The sequence below is a fragment of the Oryx dammah genome, unplaced genomic scaffold (genome assembly GCF_014754425.2).
Source record: "Oryx dammah isolate SB20612 unplaced genomic scaffold, SCBI_Odam_1.1 HiC_scaffold_5, whole genome shotgun sequence".
NCBI lineage: Eukaryota > Metazoa > Chordata > Mammalia > Artiodactyla > Bovidae > Oryx > Oryx dammah.
In genome coordinates this window covers 47,453,285-47,471,328 of record NW_024070189.1, presented here as the reverse complement: position 1 = coordinate 47,471,328, position 18,044 = coordinate 47,453,285, and the positions used below count along the sequence as shown (strand labels likewise).

The 18,044-nt window shown below is 43.9% G+C and overlaps 1 protein-coding gene across 2 annotated transcripts in view; it reads right to left on the bottom strand.

Annotated features, from left to right (window-relative positions):
• SLC36A2 (solute carrier family 36 member 2) overlaps positions 1–8,509 on the bottom strand; it is a 41,352-nt gene extending 32,843 nt beyond the window's left edge. For both annotated transcript variants that reach the window (XM_040239556.1, XM_040239555.1), the window contains exons 1-4: positions 8,250–8,509; positions 3,765–3,855; positions 2,784–2,872; positions 2,146–2,241 (exon numbers count right to left, since the gene is read on the bottom strand). In XM_040239556.1, coding sequence (XP_040095490.1) covers positions 2,146–2,241; positions 2,784–2,872; positions 3,765–3,855; positions 8,250–8,413 — 440 coding nt within the window. In that variant the 5' untranslated portion in view covers positions 8,414–8,509. The remainder of the gene's footprint in view (positions 1–2,145; positions 2,242–2,783; positions 2,873–3,764; positions 3,856–8,249) is intronic.
• Between the last annotated feature and the right edge of the window lie 9,535 nt (positions 8,510–18,044).

The following is an 18,044-nucleotide window of genomic DNA, read 5'->3' as shown; positions in this document are numbered from 1 at the left end:
CAGCAAATGAGTATGAGATAGAGGGTGGTATATGGTCCAGGGGGCTTTATTAATTTATTTATTTTTAAGATGGAGATATAGGAACACATTTCAACATTGGGAGGAAGAATTCATAGTTCAAAAAGAAGTTCAGGTTATAGGAGAGGAGATAATTAATGGAGTGGTGTTCTTAAATAGAGCAGGAAAATCTACCTTATATGCTCAACAATGAGTCAAAGGATCTGAGGGGTTTCGACAGACAAAAGCCTCTTCTTGGGTTACACAGTTGGGAAAATCCTGGTAATTATCCCATAACCTTTCTAGTCTGCTCATAGACTGAATTTATAATGCAATGTGTGAAGGGGCTTTGGGTCAAGAGAGGCACCAGACCCATGATGCTCATGGGCAAGGCACACCTCAGGTAGTGCAATTTGGAGTATCGCAGTTCAAAAGAGACTTTGATAATCTAGAGATGTGCAGAAAAGAGTAGAGAAGGTGGGGCTACTGCTGCTGCTGCTGAGTCGCGTCAGTCGTGTCCGACTCTGTGCGACCCCATAGATGGCAGCCCACCAGGCTCCCCCGTCCCTGGGATTCTCCAGGCAAAAACACTGGAGTGGGTTTGCCATTTCCTTCTCCAGAGAAGGTGGGGAGAGGTCTGAAAATGAAGACAAAAGAGTAGATATAGTCCCAAGTACCAAGGAACAGAGGCTTCCCAGGTGGCTCAGTGGTAAAGAATCCATCTGCAATGCAGGAGACGTGGGTTTGATCCCAGGCAAGATCCCCTGGAGGAGGGCATGGCAGCCCACTCCAGTATTCTTGCTTGGAAAATCCCATGGACAGAGGAGCCTGGTGGGCTACAGTCCATGGGGTTGCAAAGAATTTGACATGATTTAGCGACTAAACAAGAAAAACCAGGGGACAGAAGGTATTGATTTTCTACCAGCTCTGAAAGCAAAAAAAGTGGGAGTTGCAGGAGGAAGACTTGAGCTCACCAAGGAATCAATGTTCTGGTTTTTTTGTCTATTTTCTTCTCATTATATACTTTCTCCCTAAGAGACCTTTTCTGTCCCCTGGCTTCACAGCTAATGACTTCAATTCAGTGTCTCCTGCATGAAGATAGGTTCAAACCTATACATATAACTACCCACTTGATGCAACTGCTCATATATCCAAAACAGAAGTCACCAGAAGTCTACCTTGGCACTTTCCTTTCCCCACAACCCGAAGATCCAAATAATGACCAAATTCACTTTTCTCCATTCCCACTGCTACCAGCCTGGACCCAGGCTTCACTGTCATCTGCCACCAGGATGTTGTCAATAGCCCCTTCACGGGCCTAAGTATACTTTTGCTTCCTTACAATTTATTCTCCTAAAGAAGCCAGATAGACTTTCAGATAATGCAAATATGATTAAAACAGGAAAGCCTCTGATTAAAACCCTCCAAAGGTTTCTCGGTTGCTTTTAAGAAAAGAACAAGACCTTAAAGAGGGTCTAAAATGTAGACCTTAACAGGGCCCTGGATCTTCAGCATCATCTCCCTATCTGCCATCAAGCCACCTGGTCTTTCTTTACCCTGAAACTGTCATATTCTCCCTCTTGCTTTAGGACCTTCATATTTTGGTCCTTTTCCTGGAAAGCCCCTCAGACTTCTGCCCACTTTCCCCTAGGTAATTCCTTACTCCTAAAAATGCCTTTTATCCTACCTAATCTCAACTGTTTCATCCTAGGAAGTCTACCTGAACCCACATACCTCTTATTACCTGCTTGGGAGCAACTAGTACTTCCTTCCTTCATGGTACTTGTCCCAGTGAATATTAAGTAACTTGTGTCTTAAACTGTTTAAGGTCTGTGTTTCCCTTGGACTATGGATTCTGCAAGGGCAAAGCTTTGTTTGCCTGGTTTTCCACAGTATTTCTAGGGCCTGGTAGGCAGCTGTAACTAAATAAACGTGGTTTAATAAAAAGATGAATGAAATTAAACTTGGACAGCAAAGGAATGAGCCCTCTGTATATATAAGGAATAAGGTTGGATCAGGCAGATTGCCACTGAACTCCTTTCATGTGAAGTCCACTGTTCTGTATCACACGAGCCAACTTTGCAGGGAAGAGGGCAGCCCTGACAGTCACATGTTCTTCATACTTTGGGCAAAGCGAGAATAAGATACCTTCCCCAGTGTGCGTGGTTCCGGAGCCAGGCGCTGGGGTTGGCTTCTAGTCCATGCATCACTGTATCCCCATAATCCATAAAGGGCTTATTGAACCTGCAGAAGAGAGTGCATACAGTTATCAGGAGACAGTTTAACCTAAGATCACATACTGAAACGTCAGGAGACATATAGCAAGGCAGAACCCAGCTGAATGGAAAGAACACTGGGGCAGGCACCTGAGTTCTAGTTCAGACTTTTGACACCTGGTGATACTTCCCCGATGGCTTGTTTTCCTCACCTGTCAGTCGGGGCGGTGACTACATAACAAGGGTAATAACACACAATTGCATGGGTACAGGTGTTCTCATCTCCATGATTCTATTGGATCCTCATGACAATTCTCTGAGGCTCGGTTAGGCATGGATTGTTTATGTCCAATTTACAGATGAGCCAACTGGATAAGCACAATGGTCTGACTGAGATCAGCTAATGAGTCACACAGCAGAGCCTCCTTAGGTCCCTGCCCCAAATGCTTTTCTGTTTTTCTGGGCCTTGTTGAAGGAAATTAAGAAGTGAAATCTTATTACATGGGATGTTTCTGGGATGTCCCTGAAAACCAAGTACTGAGGGAGTTGACAAGATGCTATTTTCCTCACCTGTGGCAGAAGCGCCGGGCACACCTGATCAGGATGTGCATACAGTGGCAGGAGATGAGCCCCATGGCCAGCAAACTGAGTGGGCCCATCTGGAGGACAGGCCAGGGCAAGGGAAGAGAGGAGAGAATGAGTTTGTGAGTAACATGGAAAGGAGAGATTTGGTAGCGCAGATACTATTCAGGAATCAGAGAACTTTCTAGCAAACTGGTTTGAGAGCCCTCTTTAGCAGTAACATTTATTCTCTCTTTTCTTTTTTCTTTCTTGAAGTATAGTTGGCTTACAATGTTATATATTCTTTCAAATGTGATCTCAAGTAGTACTTCAATAAAGTGCAAAAAGCAATTACAATGAGGTGCTGTGGTGGGAGTAAGGGACTCAGAATTCTGATCCTTGTGAGTTCTGAGTGTCCCTGAGAGCTAGTGCTCTATAAAGCATAGTTGGAAAACAAGCTATGGTCCAACCCTAGCATTGCACAAGGGAGGAAACTGACACCTGGACTGTGGACGACTGACTTGCTGCTGCTGCGGCTGCTGCTGCTGCTAGGTTGCTTCAGGTGTGTCTGACTGTGCGACCCCATAGACAGCAGCCCACCAGGCTCCGCTGTCCCTGGGATTCTCCAGGCAAGAACACTGGAGTGGGTTGCCATTTCCTTCTCTAATGCATGAAAGTGAAAAGTGAAAGTGAAGTCGCTCAGTCGTGTCTGACTCCTAGTGACCCCATGGACTGCAGCCCACCAGGCTCCTCTGCCCATGGGATTTTCCAGACAAGAGTACTGGAGTGGGGTACCATTGCCTTCTACAGACTGACTTGCTAAGGCCACTCAAAGTCTGTGGCAGAGCCAGAATTCAAACCCAGGTTAGATGTCTAGACTCCAAGTTGCATTTTAGAAAGACTGCTCACTGTAGGCCCACGTAAACCCTGTCCTCCTACTCCCAGCTACCATCCAGTTGTACTGAACCCACCTTCAGCAGCCCCTCTTACCAGGATGCCTGCATTCCTCATAGCCAGTGGGAGTCCCAGGACCCCTGTGCCTATGTTACCTTTCACCAGGTGAACCAAGGTCTGGAATGCTCTAAAGGAGAGGAAAAAGACATTAGCATGTGGGTGCACAGAGGTGAGGAGATCCAACAGGCATCCTATTCCAGCATGCCATGCCTGAGTTGAGCTGGTCCATAAGTAGACTTCTGTCTGTATCTCAGTCCCCATGGCCTTTTCTGGCACTCTGGATCTCTTGTAGGGTGACCAAGCATCCCAAATTGCCCTGCACTATCCTGGTTTTAGGGGCTTCTCCAAAGTGTCTGCCTACAATGCAGGAGAACTGGGTTCAATCTCTGGGTTGGGAAGATTTCCTGGAGAAGAAAATGGCAACCCACTCCAGTATTCTTGCCTGGAAAATCCCATGGATGGAGGAACCTGGTAGGCCACAGTCCATGGGGTTGCAAAGAGTCGGACACAACTGAGCAACTTCACTTTCTTTCTTTCTGGTGGCTCAGTGGTAAAGAATCTGCCTGCAGTGCAGGAGATGCAGGTTTGATCGCTGGGTTGGGAAGATCCCCTGGAGGAGGGCATGGCAACCCACTCCAACATTGCTGCCTGGAGAATCCCATGGACAGAGGAGCCTGGCGGGCTACAGTCCATGGGGTTGCAGAATCAGACATGACTGAAGTGACTTAGCATGCACGCATTGGTTTAACAGCTCACACTTAACATATGCCATTAGAACACTTACTATAATATATAACAGACATTATGCTAAGGATTTCATGTTTTATCTCACTTAATCTTCTTGTGATGATGAGAAAGTAGGTTATTACCTTTATTTTGCAGATGAAGAAACTGAGGAATAGAGATTTTTAAAAATAGACTTATCTAAGGATGTGTGCGTGCTAAATTGTTTCAGTTGCGTCCAACTCTTTGCAGCCCCATTGACTATCTAAGGATATTCTGGGTATATATACCCAGAAACTGTCTCAGAGTCTCTGTTCTTCACCCTACTTCTACTGGGCTGTCTCCAGGAAAGGGGCTCAGATAGATGAGTTAAAGAGACAGCCCCATTTTATAATGGAGGGAGCTAAGGTTCAGAAGGGCCCATGGTCACAGTACCATTAGCAGATACAGAACTGAACTCAGAGGAAAGGGGAAAGGGGAGGCAGCAAGCAGAAATCATGTGACTTCTGGTAAAGAAATCAAGTGACTTGGGCCCCCAGATGGGTATCTGCTGTGACAGCGTAATTTCGGGTTTGGGCTCCAGAGGAATTTTTTTTTCCCCTCAGGCCAGGACATCAAACTGGGGAATGGCAAGTCTCCTCACACCTCCTACAAAACAAAACCCAAATTTCAGAACTTTCTTTAAGACAGAATGTGAAGGTAGTCCAGAAGACAAGGTGTAAACCATTAGGGAGAAATATATACTCTCTTTGATGGTAAATTAATAACCTATCTTCATATCTCTTTGAAAAAGAAAGTGAAAGTGAAGTCACTCAGTCGTGTTCGACTCTTTGCAACCCCGTGGACTCTAGCCTACCAGGCTCCTCCGTCCATGGGATTCTCCAGGCAAGAATACTGCAGTGGCTTGCCATTTCCTTCTCCAGGGGATTTTCCTGACCCAGGGATTGAACCCAGGTCTCCCACATTGGAGGCAGATTCTTTAGCCTCTGAGCCACCAGGGAAGCTAGACCAGGTTAAACTGAGTATCGGGCTTACAAGTTGAGAAACTTCAGCACTTTCTCATGAGAGCCTTCCAGTAAGGAGACTTATTACGCAAAATGGCAGAAGTACTCTGGAAAAAGCCTGGTCTCCTGGGTTGGACAAATCAGGGATTAAAACCCAAGGCTGGACTTCCATGGTAGTCCAGTGGTTAAGACTCCATGCTTCCACTGGAGGGGGCTTGGGTTCAATCCCTGGTTGGGGAACCAAGATCCCAACCAGATCTTGGTGTACATAGCCTGGCCAAAAACAAACAAACAAACAAAAAACCCAACGCTTTTTAACTAGCTGTGTTATTGTGGGCAGCATGTCTGTTTTGCTAAGCCTCTATAAATATTAGGATAAATGGTATTTTTTGAAAGACCTGTCCCAAACACCTGTCTTTATATTAATCCCTGAATCCTGTAGCTTCCTGAGGAACTGCCCATTGACTTGTTAAGGGTTAAAGAGAAAAACTGCAGGGGAAAGAAAGAGGGTGGGAGAGTCTTTGCATGCTTTTCTCTCACCCTGTGGGTGTCAACATCGCTGACAGAGCACTGCACCCCATGGCTCTCCAATGATGGGTTTGTTTGGCAACCACGGTCAATGGGTCACTTGGAAATTTCTATCTAAAGGACTTAGGAAATCAGAATTTAACTTTAGACCACTCAGGCAACTTAATAATGTGGTGAACTGTGCAAAGCACTGGGATGGGAGGCAGGAGACCTGGGTGCTAGTCCTAACTCCTTTGGTGACTCTGGAATGTCATTATAGTTGTGGCAGTCAGCTTGCAGGTACTGCACTTGGGGGCTTCCTCCACGATGTCCTTTGCAGCCAACCTGGGAGGAGCTGACTGTTATTTCACAGGGGAGAGTCTAGAGTACTGAGAAGTTCTATCACTTGCTCTGGCTGGTACGTAGCTCAAGTGGCAATTCAAACCCAGGTGAATGTACTCCACAGGTACCATACTTACTTGACCTGGTTATTACCTCGCTCCAGACTAGGAGCAAGTTCTGACTTGCTTTATATTTTTGATTCTTACATAGCTAAAATTACCATTAAACTATATTTTAGCTCAGGAGATAAGAGCTAACTGGTTCCCTCAAGGTCTCTGATTGAGAAATACCCCACCTCAGGGACTTCCAACCAGTCCATTCTAAAGGCGATCAGTCCTGAGTGTTCATTGGAAGGACTGATATTGAAGCTGAAACTCCAACTCTTTGGCCACCTGATGCGAAGAGCTGACTCATTTGAAAAGACCCTGATGCTGGAAAAGATTGAGGGCAGGAGGAGAAGGGGACGACAGAGGATGAAATGGTTGGATGACATCACCGACTCAATGGACATGGGTTTGGGTAGACTCCAGCAGTTGGTGATGGATAGGGAGGCCTGGCGTGCAGCGGTTCATGGGGTCGCAAAGAGTCGGACATGACAGAATGACTGAACTGAACTGAACTGAACAGGGACTTCCCTGGTGGTCCAGTGGTTAAGACTTTGCTTCCAATTAGAAGCTTGCAGGTTCAATCCCTGGTTGAGGAACTAAGGTCTCATATGTCCCATGGTATGGAAAAAAAATTTTTTTTTAAATAATAAAAACTCTAAAATACCCCACCTCAGCAGTGAATGGTCCCAAGTCCTGAAGGGCTCACTCTCAGTATTGCGAATTCTTAGCAATTCCCAGGACTAGTCCTGGGGCAAGTGAACCATGTCATAATGTCGGTCATTGTGTCCATCCCTGAATCGTCCTGCAGGGTGGCATGGGAGCAGCTTTGGCTGCCCCTTTATTATGACTTCTCCCTCTTTGCTGTACACTGTCCCCCCACCCCTACAACATTCAACCTTTCAGATTTAATTTCCACAGCCACCCTCCTTAAATTTACATTGCCACCAGTGTATCCCTGTTTTGCATATGGGGATAAACTAAGGCTTAGAAAAAGAAGGAGCAGACCTTCTTGGATGCATACGTCCTTTCTACTATACTGACAGAGTCAACGTTTTCTTCATAAAGTTGCAGGATCTTTACCACCATGCCCATCAGCCACTAGCCACGCTGCTTGAAGGGTGGAGAGGAAGGGAGCTGGAGCCTGTAGCTTGGTTTCCCTGCTTTGAGTACATCCCTCCTTGTCGTGGTTTGAAAGCCTTGCCAGAGATCTCCCCTTCCCCCAACACAGACCCAGGAAGGTGGAAGAAACTAGACTCTTCTACATACTGCGCTTCTGATGTTGTCACTGCAGTTCTCAACTGAAATAGAGGCCAGGTAACTGCAGGGAGGAGGCAATGCGTGGTTGCCTGTGGTTTTAGCTCAAGCGTCACCTTCTACACCAAGAAGCTGGGGATTCTGCCTCCCTCCCAGCCATTATCAGGGCCAGCCAGAAGCAAAACTGGCTCTAGGGCTACACTTCAATAAAAATCAAATAAACTGACTTTAGGGCTGTACTTCAGTTAAAAACAAGCAAGCAAACAAACAGACAGACTAGGGCCAGTACTGGATTCCAGCCCCCATCCTACCAATGAGCCAGGGCGTGGCCTGGGGTAAGGTGCCTTAGTTTCCCCATGTGCCTGTGTTGGGTGATAGATCACTATATCCTGAGGGCTTTCTGACAGTCTCCCCTTCTGCCCCTTTAAGTTCTCAAGTTGACTCAGCCTCCGACTGCATTTCTTGCAGCCTTGGTCTCCCCATGTGCACAATGCATTGGGGGTCAACACCCTTCTCGGGGTTCTTGCCACTACAAGCTTCCAGACTGGAAGACAGAAATGGAGATGGCAGTAAAGAGCACTCACGTTATGCCCTTGGTCGTCTCCAAGCCGGGTGACTCGGAAGGGCTTCCATCCAAGAAACTGGAGTCTGTGTTCGGCAGCTTCTTGGCACTTTCAGGAGAGGACCTGAGGTCCAGATTGAGGTCAACAGCTTCCTGGGGACCCCTGGCACTCTTTGCCATGGACATGGCTGTTCAGAAAGAGAGGGCTCCCGGTGCTGGAGGGGGAGCACTGAGCAGGAAGGTGTCCAGTCAGGTGCAAAACCCCAGCTCTGCGGCTTGCGCCTTTTTGCAGGCTCCGGCCAAGTGGGAAAGAGGCCCCGCCCACCTCCCCCGGAGGGTGTGCCTCCTGCCTGAAGAAACCCAGGGAAGAGGAACAATCCCCAGACTGGGGAGGAAAGGAGGGGAGGGGAGGGGTCTGGGAAGGGAGTCATCCCTGCTTATCTAACAACAGTAGTGGCAATAGCAACTACAATACTGATCATTTTGAGGACTAATATTTTTAAGCATTTCTCTAAGGGATAGATGCTCTTCTAAGCACTTTCCCTATATTTTCTCACTTAGTCCTATAAATTAAATAGTGAGGAAATCAGGCTCTGAACTAAAAGGACCTGCCTAAGGTCACATAACTAAAAAAGTGACAGAGTTGGGATGAGAGCTCAACACATCCATCCAGTTTTTTACCCAATAATCCATGTCTACCTCCAAGAGAACACCTACCCTTCTCCACCTCCACAGGGGCAGGGGCCCCACTTCCTATTGGCTGCATATCTGCTGTAAGGAGCTCCCCTTTATTAAGTTGGGAAAAAAGGAACCTCACTTACTCACCTCTAACTGCTTCTTAGCTTTTGTGAGGATTCAGGGAGAGAGGAGGATCTTTTCAGAAAGGGTCAGAGAGGCAGAGATTCCTCAACCCCGAGGGAGTGAGATGCCTAAAGTCACACGTGACCGTCAAAACAGAACTGTGCGGCTAAAGAAGGCTTTGGAGGTTTCTCTTGTGTTCCATTCTCTGTCATTATCTCTGCTTCAGTGACAGATGAATGGGCCAAAATTTTCTCCTCCCTCAAAATTACAGCACTTCACTTCAAGCCATACCATTCCCTACATAATTATCTCATGTGCCATGAGCTTTATTTAGGTGATCCTACGGCCAACTGGTAGCATCTGAAACATATTTGTGTGGGTTCCTCCCTTACATGGTACCCTTTCCAAGGTCCTACATGCAATTTTGAATTTGTAATTTTGTGATCTTTTTCTTAAGGAGGCTCTCTCCACTGGTAACTGCTACCCCAACCCCCTTCCCAGTGGTATAAACTTCAGACTCCACAAAGCCTATCTACTTCTCCGGGTAGCATTGTTATTTTGTTTTTACAGATGTGGAAACTGAGGCTCAAGGAAGTAAAGAATAGCTTGCCCACGGCCACAGCAAATCCTCAGCAGACCCCAGACTTTACCCTAGTCAGATCTTTCTACCTCTGAAGCCTGAAGCTTTGACCACTACACTGAACTTTTGGATTAAATCCTGGCCCCACCCCTTCAAGTTTCTTGCCCTGAATCAACAGAAACACTCACCATGGTTTGAGAAACATCCTCTGTTCACTCATCTGGCACCATTACGTGGCAGTGTTCCTGGCCTGCGTGCGGGCAGGATGCACCCTCTGGTCTGCTCATTGTTGCTGTTCAGTCATCCAGTCATGTCTGACTCTTCGCGACCCCATGGACTGCAGCATGCCAGGCCTTCCTGTCCCTCATCATCTCCTGGAGTTTGCCCAAGTTCATGTCCATTGCATTGGTGATGCCATCCAGCCATCTCATCCTTCTGTCTCCAACCTTTCCCAGCATCAGGGTCTTTTCCAGTGAGTTGGCTGTTCGCATCAGGGGACCAACGTATTGGAGCATCAGCATCAGTCCTTCCAATGAATATTCAGGGTTGATTTCTCCTTGCTGTCCCAGGGACTCTCAAGTCTTCTCCAGCACCACAGTTTGAAAGCATCAATTCTAAGGCACTCTGCCTTGTTTATTGGTCCAGCTCTCCCAACCATATGGAAAGACCATAGCCTTGAATATACGGACCTTTGTTGGCAAAGGAATGTCTTTGCTTTTTAACACATTGTCTAGGTTTGTCATAGATTTCCTGCCAAGAAGCAATTGTCCTCTAATTTCATGACTGCAGTCACCATCCATAGTGATTTTACAGTCCAGGATAGCACTGAGATTCCATCTCATCCACCGATAGACCTTTGTTCTTGCTCAGGCCACAGGATCAGTAAGACTGTCAAGAACCTTGAGATGTTCAGATATAAGACTAGTTCCAGGGACTTCCCTGGTGGTCCAGTGGTTAGGACTCCATGCTTTCACTGCGCTGGCCCCATGTTCAATTCCTGGTCTTCGGTGAAGTAAGATCCCCCAAGTTGTGCTGAGGCGAAAAAAAAAAAAAAAAAAAAAGACTAGTTCTTGCTTTTCTCTCCAGGTTGTGAGAAGAACCCTGAGTTAATCTTCAAACTGTTGAGAACAGGGCTGACTGAATAATCAAAATTTGGCTAGGTCCCTTCCCAGATATCACTGCCTAAAAGAAAACTTGCCGGGCACTGCCTGCAGTCTTTCAACTTGTTGTACTAGCCTTCAGCCGGCAAGAGGGACTCTTCTAGGATGGAGCCTCCAAAATACACCTAACACTGGCCCAGGCATATGTAGCTCGGGCCTCCACTACAGCTCTACCATACCATAAAGCTGCTGCCATCCTGGGAAAGGTACTGCTCCTCTTCCCCCCTTGGAGAAATAGGTACTAGATTAGAGAGGACATCCGAGAAACTGAGGACCCCAGGGTCTGGACTTTTCATTCCCAGTGGATGCTGAGATGCAAGCCCAGCTTCCCTTGGGTTGGGACCCAGACAACTTAAGTGAAGACAGTCTAAACTGCTTGATGTCTCCATAGAGAGTGGAACAAATGGGACTTAAATAGTGAAAATCTTTTATGACCCTTTAGAGTAAACAGAGAACCCTTTTTTCAGTTTTTTTATGGCAGCTTGCAAACTTGGAGTGTTATCAGAATCATTTAGGGAGATAATAAAGCGCACAGGGATCCAGACTTATTGAAGTAGGGAGAATTTGGGCCTTTGTATTTTTACCAAGTTTCCCAGGTGGTTCTCATACTGGCCAGAGTTTGAGTTCCACTCAGGTGGTGCAGTGGTAAAGAATCTGCCTGCTAATGCAGGAGATGCAAGAGATGTGGGTTCAATTCCTGGATCAGAAGATCGCCTGTAGTAGGAAATGGTAACCCATTCCAGGATTCATGGAAAATCCCATGGACAGAGGAGCCTGTTGGGCTCTAGTTCATGAGGTTACAAAAGAGTCAGACATGACTTAGTGACTAAACAACAGTGCATAGTAGAAACTCCAAAGTTAAACAAACAAAAAATACTCTTCTACTTACATAGTTTATATGTTTCAAGACTTTGGGGTTCCTTATGTAAATCAAATTTCCAAATGAATTTTCAGCCTTGCCATTCCAGTTCTACAAGGATTAGGCCATTAGCCAGTGCAGTCACCCACTGACTGCACCCTGAAGGAAATTCAGGAAGCATTCTGTGCTTTGACTTGGGTCTAGATACTTAAGATGCATATCTAAAGAATAATTTCAATGAACTCAGTTTCTTATATCTTCCAATCCAAAGAAAAATACTAAAAATTTTAACTTGGAATGTGTATTTTTTTGTGATTAGCAGTAGTCTTTTGATGTTTGTGTATGTTTTTTTCCAGCAGGAGAAACTTATATATCCTGGCTCCTCCTCCCTTATCTCTTTGGATCAGTTCCTCAGAAGTATCTGAGAGGCTGTCTCCTGGGCTATAGTCCTCAGTAAGGTCCCTGAATCAGACTTAACTCACAGCTTTGACATTGTGCATTTTTCTTTCAGTCATCAGTTTTGGTGACCATGAAAGGATTCAGAGAAGGCTTTTCTCCTTGGACTGAACTCTATGAGGGTCCAGAGCCTTGGTACTAGCAGAGGCCCCTCATGCCTGTCTGCCTCTTTTGGTGTGTCCAGACAATTTGGGTAAAACTCTCCTGGATCTTGGATCTCCCATTATTGGCTGGTGGTCCTGTTTTATTTGGTGGTGGATAAATTCCTCGCTGTGGGGAGTAGGTTTTGCTTGATCTTAGTTTTGGAAGAGAAAGTGGATTGCCTCAGTTGAAAAACACTGAGTAGGTTTAGACTGAGTGATTAGGTAGGAGATTGGCCTGTTGATTTCCTGTTGAATTGGCTATTTTAATTGAGTCTGTCAGAATAAAAGTGGAAATGTTGCACAAGTTTTCAGTTCTGAAGAAAAAAAAGGGACATCTCCTCGTGGCCAGCAATGACTTTCTCAGGCAGTGAGAAACTTGCAGGGTGGTGGAGGCAAGTTCTCATACCATGTAGCAGTCCTGTAGGGAAACCCAGTTATTTAGTTTCTTAAAAAGAACTTATTCCTCTGGGGAACCACATTTAACAGCTGGCCACTGAATGATCTGAGCACCCACTGTGGTTTTAGACTACCAGAGGGAAAAATCAAGACAGGTAAGAGTTGCAAGAACTCTACAGTGACACCTAGAGGAGTTAAGCTCACAGACAGTACACTGGCCCATCACATAATTAGTACATAATTAGTAGCAGGTTTTTCCTGACAAACCAACAAATAGGAAACAAAGCTTTTTTTTTTTTTAAGGAGCAACATATTGCCAGTTTCCAACTATCCATCCAACTAACACCCCAGCCCAGTTCATGTAAGTTACCTATGGAAATTATCCTTTCAAATACTTAATTCAGACAATTGTTATTCAATCGCTCAGTTGTATCCAACTCTGCAATCCCATGGACTGCAGCATGCCAGGCTTCCTTGTCCTTCACTATCTCCTGAGGTTTGCTCAAACTCATGTCCATTGAGTCAATGATGCCATTCAACCATCTCATCCTCTGTAGGCCTTTTCTCCTCCTGCCCTCAATCTTTCCCAGCATCAGGGTCTTTTCCAATGAGTCAGTTCTTCACACCAGGTGGCCAAAGTATTGGAACTTCAGTTTCAGCATCAGTCCTTCCAATGAATATTCAGGACTGATTTCCTTTAGGATTGACTGGTTTGTTCTCCTTGTTGTCCAAGGGATTCTCAAGAGTCTTCTCCAGCACCACAGTGTGAAAGCATCAATTCTTCAGTGCTCAGCCTTCTTTATGGTCCAACTCTCTTCACTTGTTAAAGAAACTGAAATATATCTGTATACGCTAACATGGAGGCATGTTCAGGAAATATTATCGTGAAATATGAAATGGTCAACACATTAAATATATCATTTTAAATAAGAAGGAAACCACATATAGACAGAATCACAGACTAACATGCAAACATAGAAAATACACATACAAACATACACACTACTTTGGTCTGAATGTTTGTATCCCTCTGAAATTCATATATTAAAATCCTAATGCCCAATGTGATGATACTAGCATATATGGCCTTTAAGAGATGATTAAGTTATGAGGGTGGAGGCTTCATGAATGAGATTAATACTTTTGGAAAAGTAACCCAAGACAAAATGAGAAATCACAATCCACAAGAAGGTCCTCACCTGACCAAGCTACTACTCTGATCTTGGTGTTCCAGCCTCTAAAATTATGAGAAATAAAATTCTGTTATTATAAGCCACTTCATCTGTGGCATTTCATGTAGCAGAGTGAATGGACAAAGACATACACATTATATCTATGTTTGTATATGCTCAAAAAAGGTCTGAAAGAATTTATAATAGTTCCTTCTATATTGTAGAAGTATAGGTGGAGACCTATGGGTGGAAACAGGGGTTGGAATTTTGTTTTAATTTTAAATGTTTTGATTTTCAAAGACAAACATGCTATTTCTGCAGCAAAAATCAAATATTTTGAAAATAAGAATGAAAGTGAAAGTATTAGTGGCTCAGTCCTGTCCAACTCTTTGTGACTCCATGGACTGTATGTAGCCCACCAGGCTCTTCTGTCCATCGAATTCTCCAGGCAAGAATAGTGGGTAGCCATTCCCTTCTCCAGGGAATCTTCCCAGCCTAGGGATCAAACTTGGGTCTCTCACATTGCAGGCAGATTTTTTACCATACGAGCCAGGGTGTTATAGGACAATATCTTTGATGAATATAGATGCAAAATGTCTCAATAAAATATTAGCAAACTCAGTCCAATAACACATAAAAAATATCATGCACCTGACCAAGTTGGAGTCATCCCAGGGTCACTAGGATGGTTCAATATACACAAATCAATTGTTGTGATGTACCACATTAAAAAAAAATGACAAAAACCACATGATAATCTCAATAGATGCTGAAAAAGCATTTGCTAAAAATTCAACATCCATTCATGATAAAAACTCTCACCAAAGTGGGTAGAGAGGAACAAATCTCAACATAATAAAAGCTATTTATGACAAACCCACAACAAATAGAATACTCAGTAGTGAAAAACTGAAAACCTTCCTACTAAAATCTGGAGCCAGACAAAGATGCCCACTCTCACCACTTTTATTCAACATAGTATCTGAAGTCCTAGCCACAGCAATCAGGCAAAAAAAGAAATAAAATGTATCAAATAGAAAGAGAAGAGGTAAAACTGTTGTTATATGTTAAAATTGTTGTTATCACATATGGAAAACCCTAAAGACTCCACACAAAAGTTACTAGAACTGATAAATGAATTCAGCAAAGTAGTAGGATACAAAATTAATGTACAGAAATCTGTTGTATTTCTTTACACTAACAATAAAATATCAAAAAGGAATGTAAAAAAGAAAACAAACCCTTTTAAAACTGCATAAAAATACTTAGGAATAAACCTGACCAAGGAGATGAAAGGCTTATATGCTAAGAACTATAAAACATTAATAAAGGAAAATTTACATGGAACCATAAAAGACCCAAAATTGCCAAAACAATCCTGAGGAAAAAGAACAAAGCAGGAGGCATAATCCCCCCAAACTTTAGATAATACCCAAAGCTATAGTAATCAAAACAACATGATATTGCTACAAAAAACAGATCTATGGATCAATGAGACAGAACAGAGAGTCCAGAAATAAACCCACACATCTTGAGTCATTTGACAGAGGAGGCAAGAATATATGATGGAGGAAAGACAGTCTGTTTAGCAAGTGATGTTGGGAAAGCTGGACAGCCACATGTAAATTAATGAAGTTAGAACACACCCTCCTACCATACACAAAAACAAACTCAAAATGGCTTAAAGACTTAAATATAAGACATTATGCTGTAAAACTCTAGAACATAAGCAAAATATTCTCTGACATAAATTATACCAATGTTTTCTTAAGCCTCTCTCCCAAGGCAATAGAGATTAAAGGCAAAAATAAACAAATGGGACCTAACCAAACTTACAAGCTTTGGCACAGCAAACAAAAACATAAACAAATGAAAAGATAACCTGGGAGAAAATATTTGGGAGAAAATATTTGCAAATGATGTGACTGACAAAGGCTTAATTTACAAATTTCCAAACAGCTCATACAATTCACTAACAAAAAGACCAAGTGACCAAATCAAAAAAATGGGCAGAATATCTAAATAGACATTTCTCCAAAGAAGACATACAGATGGCCAACAGGCCTATCTGGAATAAGGTCTGACACTCGGTAAGTAAGTGTTCAATGAATAAGTCTGGAGGACTCCAGTTACTCATAGGCTTTGAGGAACTCTCTTCTGTCAGGTCATCAATTCATCATCTTCTGGAATTGTGACACTAGATAGAGACTGAGCCATCAGGACTTGAAAACTGCTTCAGCAGAAAGCGTGTAGGAAAGCACAATGCCTAGCCCTCAGCAAAGGTTTGCTGTATAAAGGAAGGAAGCAACAGAAGCTCTCTACATTAATGAGGACTTCTCCTAGCTTTTGTCTCCCCCTCTCAGATGTCAAATACTCACAAGTATGTAAATACAAATCAGGCATAGATAGGCAAGGGAGTCTAAATAGTGAATAAACATACGAAGAGATGATCAACTGTATGGAAACAATGAAATGAATCTTCTTTTTCTAAAAAGTCAGGTTGGTAAGCATAAAATGTAAAACACAAAAGAGGTTTAACAATAGCAGGTGCTGGCAAAGGTGTGAGGAAAGAAGTCCTTTCATACTCTGTTCAGTTCAGTTCAGTTCAGTCACTCAGTCGTATCTGACTCTTTGTGACCCCATGAACCATAGCACGTCAGGGCTCCCTGTCCAATACCAACTCCTCGAGCCTACCCAAACCCATGTCCATTGAGTCGGTGATGCCATCCAACCATCTCATCCTCTGTCATCCCCTTTTCCTCCTGCCCTCAATCTTTCCCAGCATCAGGGTCTTTTCAAATGAATCAGCTCTTCGCACCAGGTGCCCAAAGTGTTGGCGTTTCAGCTTCAATATCACTCCTTCCAATGAACACCCAGAACTGATCTCCTTTAGTATGGACTGGTTGGATCTCCTTGCTGTCCAAGGAACTCTCAAGAATCTTCTCCAACACCACAGTTCAAAAGCATCAATTTTTCAGCGCTCAGCTTTCTTCACAGTCAACTCTCACATCTGTACATGACCACTGGAAAAACCATAGCCTTGACTAGATGGACCTTTGTTGGCAAAGTAATGTCTCTGCTTTCTAATATGCTGTCTAGGTTGGTCATAACTTTCCTTCCAAGGAGTAAGCGTCTTTCAATTACATGGCTGCAATCACCATCTGCAGTGATTTTGCAGCCCCCCAAAATAAAGTCTCTCACTCTTTCCACTGTTTCCTCATCTATTTGTCATGAAGTGATGGGATCAGATGCCATGATCTTCGTTTTCTGAATGTTGAGCTTTAAGCCAACTTTTTCCACTCTCCTCTTTCACTTTCATCAAGAGCCTCTTTAGTTCTTCTTCACTTCCTGCCATAAAGGTGGTGTCATCTGCAAATCTGAGGTTATTGATATTTCTCCCGGCAATCTTGATTTCAGCTTGTACTTCATCCAGTCCAGCATTTCTCATGATGTCCTCTGCATATAAGTTGAATAAGCAGGGTGACAATATACAGCCTTGACATACTCCTTTCCCTATTTGGAACTTCCATGTCCAGTTCTAACTATTGCTTCTTGACATGCATATAGGTTTCTCGAGAGGCAGGTCAGGTGGTCTGGTATTCCCATCTTTTTCAGAATTTTCCAGTTTATTGTGATCCACACAGTCAAAGGCTTTGGCATAGTCAATAAAACACAAGTAGATGTTTTTCTGGAACTCCCTTGCTTTTTCAGTGATCCAGTGGATGTTGGCAATTTGATCTCTGGTTCCTCTGCCTTTTCTAAAACCAGCTTGAACATCTGGAATTTCACAGTTCACATATTATTGATCCTGGCTTGGAGAATTTTGAGCATTACTTTGCTAGCATGTGAGATGAGCGCAACTGTGTGGTAGTTTGAGCATTCTTTGGCATTGCCTTTCTTTGGGACTGGAGTGAAAACTGACCTTTTCCAGTCCTGTTGGCTACTGCTGAGTTTTGCAAGTTTGCTGGCATATTGACTGCAGCACTTTCACAGCATCATCTTTTTTTTTTAATTTAGTTTTTAATTTTTTTTACTTTACAATACTGTATTGGTTTTGCCATACATCAACATGAATCCACCACGGGTGTATATAAGTTCCCACTCCTGAACCCCCCTCCCACCTCCCTCCCCATACCATCCCCCTGGGTTATCCCAGTGCACCAGCCCCAAGCATCCTGTATCCTGCATCAAACCTAGACTGGTGATTCGTTTCTTATATGACATTATACATGTTTCAATGCCATTCTCCC